The 17,972-nt window shown below is 42.8% G+C and overlaps 1 protein-coding gene across 4 annotated transcripts in view; it reads right to left on the bottom strand.

The window, feature by feature from the left end:
- Positions 1–17,972, bottom strand: part of abcc4 (ATP-binding cassette, sub-family C (CFTR/MRP), member 4) — a 492,919-nt gene that overhangs the window by 383,010 nt on the left and 91,937 nt on the right. For 3 of the 4 annotated variants that reach the window (XR_007247792.2, XM_048533436.2, XM_048533433.2), the window contains exons 5-6: positions 3,892–3,981; positions 2,213–2,376 (exon numbers count right to left, since the gene is read on the bottom strand). Coding sequence is in view for 3 of the 4 variants with exons in the window: in XM_048533436.2 (XP_048389393.1) it covers positions 2,213–2,376; positions 3,892–3,981 (254 nt within the window). In the remaining variant the exon portion in view is untranslated. The remainder of the gene's footprint in view (positions 1–2,212; positions 2,377–3,891; positions 3,982–17,972) is intronic. The other variant, XM_048533434.2, reaches the window with a different exon arrangement.

Genomic DNA, 17,972 nt, shown 5'->3' with positions numbered 1-17,972 from the left:
GACAAGTTTGTTAAGTAAAAACAAGAAACTTGAATGGAGAAAAGATTGCTAGAGTGTCTGAACAATCTGAAATCTGTCCTGATTACTGTACCCAGTTTAGCAGCAAATTATGTTAAACTGTTTAAACCAGTTCATGTACTGGTGATACTGGAGTTGCAGTGCTACTTCAAGGGGACAAGTTGGGGATCATTTATTTTCAGTGTAAAGTAACTGTGTCAAAATAAATCCTCCATTGTGCCCAGAGACTTTTGAGTTTGGCACTGGCTCTACATTACAAGGTCTACATATCTAACAACTCATTTATACAGACTATAATCAGAGTCACAAAGCATGGAAACAGACCTTCTGGTCCAACTCATCCATATAACCACGTTACTCAAACTAAAACTAGTCCCACTCGCACATCCCTCTAAACCTTTCCTATTCATGCACCTGTCGAAATGGTTTTAAATGTTGTAACTGTACTTGCATCCACCACTTCCTTTGGCAGCTCATTCCACATTTGAACGACTATGTCATTGAATCATAGAATCCCTACAGCGTGGAAGCAGGCCATTTTGCCCATCGGGTCCACACCGACCATCCGAAGAGCATCCCACCCAGACCTAGCCCCACACCCTACCTCTGCATTTCCCACCCTAGACTCTACAGGCAATTTGGCAGGCAATGTAGCATAGTCAATCCACCTAAACCGCACATCTTTGGACTGTGGGAGAAAACCGGAGCACCTGGAGGAAACACACGCAGACACGGGGAGAACATGCAAACTCCACACAGACAGTCACTTAAGGCTGGTATCGAACCAGGGTCCCTGGTACTGTGAGGCAGCAGTGCTAATCACTGTGCCACCCTGTGTGAAAAAGTTGCCGCTCAGGTCCCTTTTAAATCTGTCACTTTAATATTATACCCTCTAGTTCTGAACTTCCTTACCCTAGGGGGAAAACATTGCTATTCAACTTACCTATGCCCCTCATGATTTTATAAACCTCTATAAGGTCACCCCTCAACCCCCGATACTCCAGTGAAAAAGGTCCCAGCCCATCCAGCCTCTCCTTATAACCCAAATCCTCCAGGTAAAACACTTTTAAATATGTTCCACAACCTTTACAACTTTTTTTAAGCAAGGTTTCTTGTCAAGACTTACATTTGTCACCTATCCTTAATTGGCCAGAGCAGTTATGCATGACAGCTTCCTTCCCAAAAGGTCATTAGTGAGCCAGATCAGCTTTTCCTGACAATCAGCAATGGTTTCACGGTCACCATTCAATTGTTAATTCTACAGCTGTATTGAATACAAACTTCATCTGCCACAGTGGGAACCCAGAATATTACCTGGGTCACTGAATTAACACTGTAGCAATAATACCAGCACGTAAACTTTATTGCTTTAACTATACAATTTATAACTCATTCAACCAACACTAGCTGTATTTCTCTTTCTGAGACCCTTAAATTACTAATACATCCATTAGAGCACATGATATAGGAGCAGATGTAGGCCATTCAGGCTGCCAAGTCTGCTCCACCATCAAATAAGATCATGGCTGATCTGATAACCCTCAACTCCACTTTCTTGCCTTTTCTCTATAATCCTCAAAGCCCTTACCAATTAAAAATCCTTCCCCCTCAGTTTTGAATATTCTTAAGTTCCAAGCCTTGACAACCCTCTATGGCAAAAAAAAATGAAGAATCAATTCCATCAGGCAAGAAATTCCTCCTCATTTATGTATTAAATGAGCAATCCTTCATTCTGAAGTTATGCTTTCTTGTCCTAGACTCCTCCATAAGGGAGAACAACAACCCCTCCACATGTACCTGGTCAAGCCCACTAAAGATTCTGTGAATTCCCTAAATTCCACAAATTCCACAGTGTTCCTCCTTCATGGCTGCTGGGATGAAATTCTGGAACTCTGTACTCCAATGAGCTAGTAAGTGCGCACCTTCACCATAAGGAGTGCAGAAGTTGATAATCCATCATACTTATGAGTGCAAGGACTCAGCAATCAACATTGACCCTGCCAGCAATACCCAAAATCAGAGAACAAACATACAAAACAAAATCTGAGATTGAAGTTGAAATTTTAAATCTAAATAGAACCATAGCAAAACTATCGCACAAATATGGAAATAATCTGAACAAAAGCAGGTTTAAAATCAAGTTAATAATTCCCTCCAGAACTCTCAAATTTAGGCTTTTGTAAAATGATCATACCTCAGTTCTGAAAACCACTTTCCAAAAATTGTCTGTGTAGGCAGCAGAATAAGTAGTATACCCATTCCAGCCAGGCAAGATGGTCCTATTTCTTGCCAGAGTAGTGCTACCACTGCAATTGCCTGCAACGGTCCAACCCATAGAAAATGCAGGAATATGGTTAGCTGTAACATTGTTGGGATAAAATATAAGCAACATTAAATTTTTTTTGGCAAGATCTAGGAGTGAAGAGAAAAATTGCACACACAATATATTGTAACAGAGATACAGTTTGGTAAGCTAACAACATATGCACTAACATTCAAAAACACAATTTTAACACTCAAACATGGCTGAAGATTACATTTTAGCACTGTATTTCAGGAAAAAGCTGACACTATCAATATGTTATCTTGAACGTGTCAGTACATTTTCAAGAATACCAATGTAAAGGAAAATAACAGCATGGTAAGAGAATGCATGACTGGTAAAGTCATTACAGTGGAAAAGACACCAGATGATGGCTAACAGCTAATTCCCAAGCTATTTTTAAACTTAAAACCAGCAGGAGGATTCTGATTCCCCCTAATAAAAATATATTGGGTGAAACATTTAAGTTTTTGTATCAGGTTACAGACTCAAGCTATCCTGAGAAGAATTTTCCTGAAAACACCCAACATTTAGAATGAATGCAAGTTTCAGATGCATAACTCATTGCAATCTTTTCAAAAAAAAATTTCGAGGTCACAAACATCATGGAAAATTTATTTCCTCAGATGTTAATATCCAAAGTGGGCAATTTAGCATGGCCAATCCACCTAGCCTGCTCATCTTTGGACTGAGAGGGGAAACCAAAGCACCTGGAGGAAAACAACGCAGACATGGGGAGAATGTGCAAACTCCACACAAACCGTCACCCAAGGCTGGGTCCCTGGCGCTGTGAGACAGCAGTGCTAACCATGGAGCCACCAAGCCACCCAAAAGCACAGCCCTGCAATGGCCAGGAATCAATCCCGGGTCAATTGCTTGGAAAGCAGCTGTGCTCACCACTATACCACCATCACTCTGCCTATAGGTTACAGGGGAATGGGTCTGGTTGGGATGCTCTGAAAGACAGTGTGGGCTTGTTGGGTTGAAGGGCCTGTTTCCACACTGTAGGGATTCGATTCGCCTGGACATTTAGGAATGTGGAGTAGGCCATTTAAGACAGAGTCCCAACTTATCAATGATTTGATGTTTTAAACCAAATGATGTGGATGCTGTAAATCAGAAACAAAAACAGAAATTGTTGGAAAAGCTCAGCAGGTCTGGCTGTATCTGTGAAGAGAAATCAGAGATAACGTTTCAAATCACTCAAAACCTTAACTCTGATTTCTTTTAAGAGATGTGGCCAGATCTGCTGAGGTCTTCCAGCAACTTCTGCTTTTGGTAATGTTTTATAAGTTGTCTGGCTCACACTGTTGAGGAATGTGATAATGGGTCACTGATTTAGTTTATGCTTTGTCATTTTCTTAAATAAAATCATTCATTATGGCATTCTCATTGTACTAAATTATAAATGCATTTTTAAAGGAAAGACAGGAATATTGATTGCACTTACAGGGTTAGAGGTGGAAGAAAACAAGAATGAATGTAAATGTGCGAATGGTGACTCTTTGCAGCCCTATCCACTCCCCCAATTATCCCATAGTACACATTACCTGATCAAACTTATTAACATCATTTGACAACAGGTTCACTATCTGACCTGTTGTTGTTTTTGCCAATGCAACGTTGCTGAGACGAAGTGCCTGAAACATACAAAGTTATTACTCTGAATTAATTTCAAATGGCAGTTCATAAGTAACAAGTATTGCTTGGCTCATGAATCAAATTGGATACATTAGACTAAGTTAAATATACAATTTTAGTTTTCCATGTTATCAGGAGACATACTCCCATGCACTGCAATTGAAAGAATCAGGCAAAAGACAGTTTCAAACGACTGCATAAGAAAAAGAAATTTAAGTATCTTAAGTACATAACATTTCCAATGCAAGATTCTAAAAACATCACCTTATTAAACATACCATTTGAATCTTTGAAATGACAGTCTTAGCTATTAGAAACATCAAACAGTGCAAAGTCAAAAAGAAGTTTGGCAAGCAAAGCTTTATTATTTCCCAGCCCTCAGTTGGATTCTTCCAAGAGATTCCAATTATATTGGGTACAATTATCAGGTGGATAAGATGTAAAACCATCAGGCACACCCCCAGTGTGCTTTTGAAAGTGTGTTGAAAAAAAGAATAGTCAAAATTTTGTCTTGCGTCCATCAGAATATTTGCAAGAACACCAATATAAAAGGGGACAACAGCATGAAAATTAGATTCTGATTGATAGAGGCATTGCCATGGAGAATGCATCAGTTAGATGATGGCTGACAGTTAATTGTCAAAGTTTATATGAATTTAAAATATGCAGGAGAACTCCGATCCCTGTGGGCTGTGCCAATGAACCAGAGAATGGGTATCACTTATTTTGTTTGTTTTAAACAGATTCAATGTAGAAACATGTTGTATCTGAAAAGAAGAGGATCCTGTTTATTATAACTGTGATATCCAGTACTAGCAGCGCACTAGATTGTGAGCCTGACTAGCTTAATTCGGACGTCAGAGTAATTCTTAGCAATATAATCACAACTAATAGGATGCTGATGTTAAGATGAAAATATATTTAGCCAGTCATGCAAGTAATCAATCTGGCATGTCAATTTGAAGCAGATTAATCCCGAAACTTGACTGCTCGTTTCCTCCAGATGCTGCCTGGCTTGCTGTGTTCTTCAAATCTCCTTTTTGTCTATCCTGGATTCCAGCATCTGCAATTTTTTTTGTCTCATATCAATTTCAATACCAATTAGACATTGGGAATGTCAGCCAAACATCTCAAAGACTGATAAATCACATCAAACTGTACATCCTTGAGTTGTCTATAATAAGCAAGGTACTGACCAAACCCAAATAGGCAGCACTTACAAAGCTCAATTTGTTAAATTTGATTCTGCATTGGATAACATTTGCTAATTAATCCTGGCCGTACCAAGAATGATAATGACAACCAAGTTCAAATTCTGTAATATCAAACAGCTCTCTGACGTTGTTTCAGAGATTGTAGGAACTGCAGATGCTGGAGAATCTGAGATAACAAGGTGTACAGCTGAATGAACACAGCACAAAACTCGCGAACACAGCAGGCCAAGCAGCATCAGAGGAGCAGGAAAGCTGACGTTTTGGGCCTAGACCTAGAACTGAAGGACGGTCTAGGCCCGAAACGTCAGCTTTCCTGCTCCTCTGATGCTGCTTGGCCTGCCGTATTCATCCAGTTCTACACCTTGTTATCTCTGGCATTGTACTTTTTATTGAACTTCAGGAATAACAGAATCAGTTCCAAGGTTTGAGCAGCCTAAAATAAGTCATATTCAAACACAATGGCACCAGTAATGCTGCTACTTAAACCAGGAGTGCACATGCTGGGAATCTCCACCACTTACAGGTGAATTATCTCATCTAAGGGAGATGCATAGATAAGGTAAGTAGCCAAAATATTTCCCCAGGATAGAGGAGTACAAACGAGAGGGCACAGGTTTAAAGTGAGAGAGGGAAAAGATTTTAAAGGGACCTTAGGGACAACTTCTTCACACAGACGTTGGTGTGTATATGAAACAAGCTGCCAGAGGAAAGAGTAGAGTCTGGTATAATTACAACATTTATTCGGCATTCGGACAGGTACACGGGAAGGAAACATTGAGTGACATGGGCTAAATGCAGGCAAATGGGACTAGTTCAGTTTAGGAAACCTGTTTGGAATAGATGAGTGGGCCGAATGGCCTGTTTACATGCTATAGGACTCTAAGATAATGGCATCTCTTTCACTTAGAGTAAAAATGTCTCCAATCTTATATTCTAACCCCCTTGAATTCAGGGCCAAAATTCCATTAGCCTTTCTGATTACCTGTTACCCCTGCAAGTTAGCTTTCTGTGTTTCATGCACAAGTATCCCTAAATTCCTTTGGTTGACGTTTTCTGCAGTTTTCCCCTATGTTAAAAAAAATCTCTTCTTTTGGCCTCTCTTCCATAACGAACAATTTCATATTTTCCCATATGTGCTGAACTTGCCAAGATTTTCCCCACTTACTGAGAGGTACAGTGGCTCAGTGGTTAGCACTGCTGCCTCACAGCTCCAGGGACCAAAGGTTCAATGTGTGGAGTTTGCACATTGTCCCTGTATCTGCATGGGTTTCTGCCAAGTGCTCTAGTTTCCTCCCACAATCCAAAGAAATGCAGGTTTGGTGGATTGACCATGCTAAATTGGCCATAGCGTCCAGGTTAGGTGGATCTGGGTGAGATGTTCTGTGGAGGGTTGGTAGGGAATTGATGGCGCAAATGGCCTGCTTCCACACTGTAGGGACTCTATGATTAATTAACTTATCAATATCTCACTCTAAACTGTTTGCATTCCTCTCACAATCTGCCTTTTCACTTTTTTTGTCATCAAAGGTGATGGCCTAGTGGTATTAATCGCTAGGCTATTAATCCAGAGATCCAGGTATTGTTCTGGGGAGCCGGGTTCAAATCCTGTCACAGCAGATGGTGGAATTTGAATTCAATTTTTTTTAAAGCTAGAATTAAGAATCTACTAGTGACCATGAAATCATTGTCGATTGTCAAAAAAACTAATGTCATTCAGGGAAGGAAATCTGCCATACTGGCCTGATCTGGCCTACATGCGACTCCAGACCCACAGCAATGTGGATGACTTACAACTGGCCTCTGAAACAGACTAGAAAGCCATTCAGTTATACCAATCTCGACAAAATTTCAAAGAAATGAAACCAGATGGATCAGCTGGCAATGACCTAGGCACTGGAAAAGACAACTGCAGAAACATCCCTATCGCCACTGCAAAGTTCTTCTTAATATCTGGGGGCTAGTGCCAAAGCTTGGAGTGCTGTCTCACAGCCTAGTCAAGCAATGGCCTGACAAAAGTTGTTCTCACAGGATTATACCTCACACAAAATGACCCAGATCCATTGCCATCCCTGGATATGTCCTGTCCCATCACAAGGATAGACCCAACAGAGGTAACAGCACAATGGTACACAGTCAAGAGGGAGTTGCTCTGGGAGTCCTCAACATTGATTCTGGGCCCCTTCATGTTTCATCGCTTCAGATGAAACATGGGTAAGGAAACCTCCTGCTGATTATTATGTACCATCCTCCCTCAACTGATGAATCCAATCTCCTCCACGTCAAACAATACTTGGAGGAAGCACTAAGGAAAGCAAGGGCACAAAATATACTCTGGGTGGGGGATTTCAGTGTCCAATTCCACCACAAAGAGTGGCTTGGCAGCAGTACTACTAATCAAACTGGTCAGGTCCTAAAAGGCATGGCTCCTAGACTGGGTGAGGGATGTAGCAAGAGGGAAAAACATACTTGTCCTCATCCTTACTACTTTGCCAGCTGCACAGGCATTTGCCCTTGACAGAATCAGTCAGAGAGACCACCACACAGTCCTTGTGCAGACAAAATCCCACCTTCAAATTAAAAATAACCTCCATAATGTTGCATGGAACAATCGCTGTGCGAAATAGGACAGACTTTGAACAGATCCAGTAACTCATGGCCAAGCGTCTATGAGGTACTGTGGACCATCAACAGCAGCAGAATTGTACTCCAGCACAATCTGTAAGATCATGTCCCAGCATATTCCCCACTCAACCATTACAATCAAGCCAGGGCATCAACCCTGGTTGAATGACAAGTGCAGGAGGGTATGCCAGGAGCAGCACAAGGCATATCTCAAGATGAGTTGTCAACCTGGTGAAGACACCATAAAGGACTATTTGTATGCCAAACAGCATGAGCAGTAAGTGACAGCTAGAGCTAAGCAATCCCACAACCAACAGATCAGATCTAAGTTCTGCAGTCCTGCCACATCCAGTCGTGAATGGTGATGGATGATTAAACAACTCCCTAGAGGACTCGACAAACATCCCTCCTCAATGACGGAACAGCCCAGCACATCTGTGCAAAGGTAAGGTTAAAGCTTTCACAGCAATCTTCAGCCAGAAGTGCCAAGTGGATGATGTATCTTGGCCTCCTCCAGTGGTCCCTAACATTACAGGTACCAGTCTTCAATCAATTCAATTTACTCCACGTGATATCAAGAAATGGTTGGAGACATCGGATACTGCAATGGCTACAGGTCCAGTCAACATTCCAGCAACAACACTAAATGCTCTCCTAGCCAAGCTGTTCCATTACAGTTACAGCACTGCTATCTACCCGACAATGTGAAAAATCACCCAACTATGCCCAGTAAATAAAAAGCAGGACAAATCCAACCCAGCTAATTAACACCCCATCAGTCTACTCTCGGTCATCAGTAAAGTGATAGGAGATGGCATCAACAGCGTTATCAAACACCTGCTCACCGACACCTAGTTTAGGTTCTGCCAAGACCAGTCAGGTCCAGACCTCATTCAGCCTTGGTTCAAACATGGAAGAAAGAGCTGAATTCCAGTGGTGAGGTGAGAGTGACAGTCCTTGATATCAAGGCTCTGTTTAACTGAGCGTGGCATCAAGGAGTCCTGGCAAAACTGGAATCAATGAGCATCCAGGGGAAACTTCTCCAGTGGTTAGAGTCATATCTGTCACATAGGAAGATGATCATGGTTAGTTCCAGGACATCTCTGCAGAAGTTCCTCAGGGTAGTGTCCAAGGCCCAACCATCTTCAGCTGCTTCATCCTTCCCTCCATCATAAGGTCAGAAGTAGGGTTGCAGGCTAGGAATACTACAGTGAGTGAAAAATTTCCTTACTCCCCAAAGCCTGTCTACATCTATAAGGCACAAGTCAGCAGTATGATGGAATAATCCCCTACTTGCCTGGATGGGTGTGATACCATTCAGGAAAAAGCAGCCCACTTGATTGGCACTTCATGCACAAGCATTCGCTCCTTTCACAATTGACACACCGTAGCTGCAATCTAAAGGGGGCACTGCAGAAATTGACCAAAGATCCTCAGACAGCACCTTCCAAACCCATGGCCACTTCCATCTGAAAGGACAAGGAAAGCAGGTATACGGGAATATCATCACCTTCAAGTTCCCTCCAAGCCACTCACCATCCTGACCTGGAAATATATTGCCACTCCTTCACTGTCGCTGCATCAAAATTCACTCCCTAATGGAATTGTGGGTCAACTCACAGCAGGTGAAATGCAGCAGCTCAAGGAGGCAGCTCACTATCAGCTTCTCAAGTGGAGAAGGAGAGGATTAGGCAAAATGGGAGGATATTTAATTGGGGAAGAGGAAACTACGATGCGATTAGACATGAGTTAGGAAGCATGGACTGGGAGCAATTGTTCCATGGTAAAGGGATTATAGACATGTGGAGACTGTTTAAGGAACAGTTGTTGCAAGTGATGAATAAATATGTCCCTCTGAGACAGGCAAGAAGGGGTAAGATAAAGGAACCTTGGATGACGAGAGCGGTGGAGCTTCTCGTCAAAAGGAAGAAGGTAGCTTACATAAGGTGGAGGAAGCTAGGGTCAAGCTCAGCTCTAGAGGATTACAGGCAGGCGAGGAAAGAGATCAAAAATGGTCTGAGGACAGCCAGGAGGGGGCACGAGAAAGGCTTGGCAGAACGGATTAGGGAGAACACAAAGGCATTTTACACTTATGTGAGGAAGAAGAGAATGGTCAAAGAAAGAGTAGGGCCAATCAGGGATACCATAGGGAACTTGTGTGTGGAGTCGGAGGAGGTAGGGGAAGCCCTAAATGAGTTTTTTGCTTCTGTCTTTACGAAAGAAACGAACTTTGTAGTAAATGAAACCTTTGAAGAGCAGGTGTTCATGCTGGAATGGATAGAGATAGAGGAAGCTGATGTGCTGAAAATTTTGTCAAACATTAAGATTGACAAGTCGCCAGGCCCGGACCAGATTTGTCCTCGGCTGCTTTGGGAAACGAGAAATACAATTGCATCGCCACTTGCGAAGATCTTTGCATCCTCGCTCTCCACTGGAGTCGTAGCCGAGGACTGGAGAGAAGCAAATGTAATTCCTCTCTTCAAGAAAGGAAATAGGGAAATCCCCGGCAATTACAGACCAGTAAGACTCACGTCTGTCGTCTGCAAGGTGTTGGAAAGGATTCTGAGGGGTAGGATTTATGACCATCTGGAAGAGCATGGCTTGATTAAATGCAGTCAACACAGCTTTGTCAGGGGCAGGTCATGCCTCACAAACCTTATCGAGTTCTTTGAGGATGTGACTAGAAAAGTTGATGAGGGTCGAGCTGTGGATGTGGTGTATATGGACTTCAGCAAGGCATTTGATAAAGTTCCCCATGGAAGGCTCATTCAGAAGGTCAGGAGGAATGGGATACAGGGGAACTTAGCTGTCTGGATACAGAATTGGCTGGCCAACAGAAGACGGTGAGTGGTAGTAGAAGGAAAATATTCTGCCTGGAAGTCAGTGGCGAGTGGTGTTCCACAGGGCTCTGTCCTTGGGCCTCTACTGTTTGTAATTTTTATTAATGACTTGGATGAGGGGATTGAAGGATGGGTCAGCAAGTTTGCAGATGACACAAAGGTTGGTGGTGTCGTTGACAGCATAGAGGACTGTTGTAGGTTGCAGCGGGACATTGACAGGATGCAGAGATGGGCTGAGAGGTGGCAGATGGAGTTCAACCTGGATAAATGCGAGGTGATGCATTTTGGAAGGTCGAATTTGAAAGCTGAGTACAGGATTAAGGATAGGATTCTTGGCAGTGTGGAGGAACAGAGGGATCTTGGTGTGCAGATACATAGATCCCTTAAAATGGCCACCCAAGTGGACAGGTTTGTTAAGAAAGCGTATGGTGTTTTGGCTTTCATTAACAGGGGGATTGAGTTTAAGAGTCGTGAGATCTTGTTGCAGCTCTATAAAACTTTGGTTAGACCGCACTTGGAATACTGCGTCCAGTTCTGGTCGCCCTATTACAGGAAAGATGAGGATGCTTTGGAGAGGGTTCAGAGGAGGTTTACCAGGATGCTGCCTGGACTGGATGGCTTATCTTATGAAGAGAGGGTGACTGAGCTCGGACTCTTTTCATTGGAGAAAAGGAGGAGGAGAGGGGACCTAATTGAGGTATACAAGATAATGAGAGGCATAGATAGAGTTGATAGACAGAGACTATTTCCCAGGGCAGAAAAGGCTAACACGAGGCGTCATAGTTTTAAGCTGGTTGGTGGAAAGTATAGAGGGGATGTCAGAGGCAGGTTCTTTACACAGAGAGTTGTGAGAGCATGGAATGCGTTGCCAGCAGCAGTTGTGGAAGCAAGGTCATTGGGGACATTTAAGAGACTGCTGGACATGCATATGGTCACAGAAATTTGAGGGTGCATACATGAGGATCAATGGTTGGCACAACATCGTGGGCTGAAGGGCCTGTTCTGTGCTGTACTGTTCTATGTTCTATGTTCTAACTAGGGATGGACGATAACTGCTGGCCAGCTAGGTACGCCCACATCTCACAAACAAATAAATAAATAAATATCTGCAAATTTGACAACAGTATGTTCACTTTCTTCCTTAAAGTTATTAACATATATTGCAAACTGTTGTGGTCAGTCCTCTTCTCCCTCTGGAGCCCCACTGGCCATGGGTTTCTAACCGAAAAGGAATTTCTTATCCCCATTAACTGTTTCCCGCCTGTGAACAATTTGCTACCCATGCTATCACACAAAACCTCTAACACCATGTGCCCTTATCTTACGATTTAACCTTTTGAGAGTTACCTTATCAAGCACCCTCCAGAAGTTCAAATATAACATATTGACTGGTTTCCTTCTATCAACTTCGGTTGAGGCTTCTTTTAAAAACTCTAATAAATCAGTCAGACATGACTTCCTTTTCATGAAGACAGTCTGACTTGGCCTGATTAACTGATGATTTTCCAAAAGTTCTGCTATTACTTCCTTAATAATTGATTCCAATACTTTCCCAACAACGCTTATTGGGTTAATTGGCCTACAGTTGTCCACTCTTTGCCTCCCATTATTTTTGAAAGTGGTGTCATATTAGCCATGTTCCAATCCTTTAGTATTTCTCCAGATCGTAAAGAATTTTGAAAAAATTACAATCAATGTATCTACTACTATTGTAGCTACCTCTTAAGATCCTAGGATGCAACACATCCAGGGCCAGGGACTTATTGGCCTTAGTTCATTAGTTTATCTAACACTACTACTTTCACGATAGTGCCTGAAGATAAAAAGACTGACATAAGAAATCACATAATTATAGCAATTTTCTTGATCTGCAGTGAATGCAAATACTTAAAATAGGTTGATTTATTATACTTCACTTGGGTCGAAACACCAGTTTTCCATTCACCTTTTATTACTGGCAATATTGTAAAGCAATTAAATTTGTATGAAAAACCCAAAGTATGCTCAACATCTCAACATTTCAACACTTAAAACACTTATACATTACAACATACAGGACAGAGATATTAGGAACTGCAGATGCTGGGGAATCTGAGATACCAAGGTGTAGAGCTGGATGAACACAGCAGGCCAAGCAGCATCAGAGGAGCAGGAAGGCTGGCGTTTCGGGCCTAGACTCTTCTTCAGAAATAGGTCATGGTTCTGAAGAAGGGTCTAGGCCCGAAACGCCAGCCTTCCTGCTCCTCTGATGCTGCTTGGCCTGCTGTGCTCATCCAGCTGTACACTTGGTTATCTAACATACAGGACAGAATGTTTTACAAACAAATAGGTTCAAAAATGCAATCAAGTTATAGCTGACCATGATCTGCATGAGAGTTACTTAGTATCCTAAATACTGGCAGCAAACAGTTCATAACTACTGGGGTGGCTTATGATCTAAAATTTGTGGACTTCTTCATTCATAAACAACTGTAAACTGGAATATTTTGACCAATAAACCCTCAAACATCACCTGAGGCACCAGGAATTTTAAAGTTTAAAAAAAAGGAATGTAGCTTGGCTCAATTGTGTACTTTAAATCCAACTGTTGGCTAATCAGTCTGAAATGTTAACAGCTCGATTGCCTCATTTTAAGGAATAGAAAATAAATTCTACAAAGCATCAGCAATATTTCTCCAGCCTCCCCAGTTTCCTTAATATTACCTGCGATGAGAGGATTATGCTTCCTTCAGTCAACAACCAATATCATAGATCATTAACCACTGAATCCCTACAGTGTAGAAACAGGCTCTTCAGCCCAAAAAATCCACACTGATCCTCAGAGCATCCCACCCAGACCCATTCCCCTGTAACCCACCTAATCTACACACCACTGAGCACTATGGGCAATTTAGCACGGCCAATCTACTTAGCTTGCGCATTTTTGGACGGTGAGAGGAAACCGCAGCATCCAGAGGAAACCCATGCGGACACAGGGAGAATGTGCAAACTCCACACAGACAGCTGCCCAAGGGTGGAATCAAACTCGGGTCCCTGGTACTGTGAGGCAGCAGTGCTAACCACTGGGCCACTGTACCACCCCATCTGAGTGATTTATTTCAGTTAAGTATATACCATAAAACTCACACCCACTGATAGCTAGTCCCTCCAATTTATGCAGTCAACTCAAACCCAATTAACTATTGAACAATATATCCATCACCAGGGGCTCTTGAGGCACAGTGGCATTCTCACTATCTCTCGATCAAGAAGTTTAGCAGGTCCCACCTGCTTCAGGAATGTAGAATATCAACTCTGGACAGGTTGATTTGGAAATATCAATATCCATCATCTGTTTCCCATTCGATTAGGGCTCAGACATTCCCTCAGTCCTTAACTGATTCCCACATATCCTTTCTTTTAAGATAAATCAACCTATAATAAAAATGACAGCAGGTCATATTCCTGTTTTGTCTCTGAACATTGAAGTTCTATCATGGAACCACAGAATTCTACAGTGCAGAAAGAGGACATCTGGCCCATCAAGACTGCAGCAACCCTCTGAAAAGCATCCCACTCGGACCCAGTCCCATACCCTAACCCTGCACTTAGCATGACCAATCCACCAAGCCGATCTGTCCCTGGATTCAGCGGACAATTCAGCATGGCCAATCCATCGATTCTGAATGTTTGGACTGTGAGAGGAAACTGCAGTAACCCCAAAAATCCATGCAGACACACGGAAAATGAGCAAACTCCACAGAGGCAGTCAAGGCTAGTACCAAACGTGGGTCTGTGGTCTTGTGAGGCAGCAGTGTTAACCACTGACCCAACTTGCTGCCCTAAACATCCCTTTTCCGGTATGTCCAGTTGTTTTACAACTTACTTGTTAAACAAATCAGTTAGCTAATTACTGAAATCCACTTTTTTTCAATTCAAAATTTTCTGCACGGTTTTAAAACTGTAATATCGATCCTCAGTCTCTTCTCTTTCACACATTTTGATGAGGGTATGTCATTCCATGGTGAGTTAACTCTACTGTGGCATTTAATGGGTATTGCTGCTGCACACCTTTTTTAGAACTTCTTCCACTATTTTCACAAGAAGCACTTATATCTACCCTCTCAGCAAGAGTGGGTGTCTCTACCACTAAGGTTACTTTTTACTATCCTTCTGATCTTTTTAGCTACTCAAGCAAAGGAACAAAATTTACTTTCCTTTCCTGTAAGGAAAAATTATAAGCCGTCCAACAACTAAGATTTGTATAACTGAAAACGTATTACTAAGAACAAGAATTTTCATGCTCTGGGATCTCACAGTGATGAAAGTTTCAAACAGTGTTCTGTAACATATTTCAAAGATGTTATAGTCAATGCTAATATTTCATAAATGGATCTGGCCTTGTTTGGGTCCTCAGGCAATTTAGTCATCCAATTAGACCTCACAATTCCTCCATTACACTTTTGGAAACTGCTGTATCTCTTCAATGAGATGTCATTTTGACTAACAACAACATATACGAAAAGAAATTGTAACACTCGATTTGTTCGGCCTGATCTCCAATTCAAAGTACTTAGAAGCCTCAGAAGACTGACTGCCAACTTTGCATTCAGCTTTCAGCCAATTGATTACGATGTTTTCAAATTCACAGATTCCACTCCACAAAAAAAAGTAATCCACAGGTATCATAAAGATGTCTGCAAGTTGTCACTTCTGATGCCACTGAAGCATGGCAGGGACTGTATTAAATTCATACACTGCTTTTAGGCAATATGACCATCAGGTATGGGAGCAGAATTAGGTCATTCAGTCCATCAAATTGGCTTCACCAATCCATTAGACCTCTACTTTTCCTAATAAAATTGTATAATCTCACACTTTCCACATTGAACCCTGCTGAAGTCCACTAGTCACCGTCATCCTGAAAATGACACCTTTATCCCCACTATCTACCTTCTGCCAGCTGGCAAATACTCAAATGTGACTAGAAAGGTTGATGAGGGTCGAGCTGTGGATGTGGTGTATATGGACTTCAGTAAGGCATTTGATAAGGTTCCCCATGGAAGGCTCATTCAGAAGGTCAGGAGGAATGGGATACAGGGGAACTTAGCTGCTTGGATACAGAATTGGCTGGCCAACAGAAGACAGCGAGTGGTAGTAGAAGGAAAATATTCTGCCTGGAAGTCAGTGGTGAGTGGGGTTCCACAGGGCTCTGTCCTTGGGCCTCTACTGTTTGTAATTTTTATTAATGACTTGGATGAGGGGATTGAAGGATGGGTCAGCAAGTTTGCAGATGACACAAAGGTTGGTGGTGTCGTTGACAGCATAGAGGACTGTTGTAGGTTGCAGCGGGACATTGACAGGATGCAGAGATGGGCTGAGAGGTGGCAGATGGAGTTCAACCTGGATAAATGCGAGGTGATGCATTTTGGAAGGTCGAATTTGAAAGCTGAGTACAGGATTAAGGATAGGATTCTTGGCAGCGTGGAGGAACAGAGGGATCTTGGTGTGCAGATACATAGATCCCTTAAAATGGCCACCCAAGTGGACAGGGTTGTTAAGAAAGCATATGGTGTTTTGGCTTTCATTAACAGGGGGATTGAGTTTAAGAGTCGTGAGATCTTGTTGCAGCTCTATGAAACTTTGGTTAGACCGCACTTGGAATACTGCGTCCAGTTCTGGGCGCCCTATTATAGGAAAGATGTGGATGCTTTGGAGAGGGTTCAGAGGAGGTTTACCAGGATGCTGCCTGGACTGGAGGGCTTATCTTATGAAGAGAGGTTGACTGAGCTCGGTCTCTTTTCATTGGAGAAAAGGAGGAGGAGAGGGGACCTAATTGAGGTATACAAGATAATGAGAGGCATAGATAGAGTTGATAGCCAGAAACTATTTCCCAGGGCAGAAATGGCTAGCACGAGGGGTCATAGTTTTAAGCTGGTTGGTGGAAAGTATAGAGGGGATGTCAGAGGCAGGTTCTTTACGCAGAGAGTTGTGAGAGCATGGAATGCGTTGCCAGCAGCAGTTGTGGAAGCAAGGTCATTGGGGTCATTTAAGAGACTGCTGGACATGCATATGGTCACAGAAATTTGAGGGTGCATACATGAGGATCAATGGTCGGCACAACATTGTGGGCTGAAGGGCCTGTTCTGTGCTGTACTGTTCTATGTTCTATGTTCTATGTAATCCATACCACACTATCAGAAACGTGCTACATGGAACCTCGTCAAAAGCCTCTGGAAATCCAAATATATCATGTCCACTAACTCTGCTTTGTCTAACCTGTTCATTTCCTTCCCAAAGAAGTCCATCCCTTGGCAAAACTATACTGGCTCAGTGATAATGGGAACTGCAGATGCTGGAGAATCCAAGATAACAAAGTGTGGAGCTGGATTAACACAGCAGACCAAGCAGCATCTCAGGAACACAAAAGCTGACATTTCGGGCCTAGACTCTTCATCTGAAGGGTCTAGGCCCGAAACGTCAGCTTTTGTGCTCCTGAGATGCTGCTTGGCCTGCTGTGTTCATCCAGCTCCACATTTTGTTACTATACTGGCTCAGCCCTGCTTTACCATGCACTTCCAAGTACTCCACAATCTCATCAATAATCATGGACTCTACAATCTTGCCAAAGACCATGGTCAGGCTAACCAGTCCAGATTCCCAACTTCTGCCTCTCTCTGCCTTCAAAAAAAAAGGTACGTTAGCCATCTTCCAGCCCTCCTTGATTTCAGCAATTCTTTAAAGATCACCACCGATGCCTCAACAATCTCCTCAGCCATCTTTTTTCAGAACCTGGAGGTCAGTCCTTCATGTCCAGGTTATTTATCCACCTTCAGATCCTTCAGCTTCCCCAGCAGGCTGTCTTTGGTGATGGCCACTACACTCACCTCTGTCACCTCACTGTCTTGAAGTTTAGTATACCACTAGTGTTTTCTACTATGAAGACTGATGCCTCTTCTTGTTTTATGCTGTCCCTGGCTTCCCTTGTCAACTACAGATGCTTCATCCTCCCCATAAGCATACTTCTTCCTCCTTGGGGTGAAGTTCTGCTGTGCTTCCCGAATTACCCTCAAACTCCTGCACTGCTGATCTAATACCTTCCCTGTTAACAAAAACAAAGTGCCACTTCAGTGCACCACCCTGCTCTCTGGCCAACATCTATGTCTCTGGCTTGCAGTGTTCCAGTGAAGCCCAACGCAAGCTGGAGGCACAACACCTCATTTTCCACTCGAGGACCCTATAGCCCTCCGGACTCAATATTTTGAGTTCAATAACTTTAGTGCCTAAACTCTCCCATGTCCCAGCCTCCCAGCCCCCCACCCCACACACCAGACC

This window comes from Stegostoma tigrinum, chromosome 6 (assembly GCF_030684315.1).
Source record: "Stegostoma tigrinum isolate sSteTig4 chromosome 6, sSteTig4.hap1, whole genome shotgun sequence".
NCBI lineage: Eukaryota > Metazoa > Chordata > Chondrichthyes > Orectolobiformes > Stegostomatidae > Stegostoma > Stegostoma tigrinum.
This window is presented reverse-complemented; position numbering and strand designations above follow the sequence as displayed.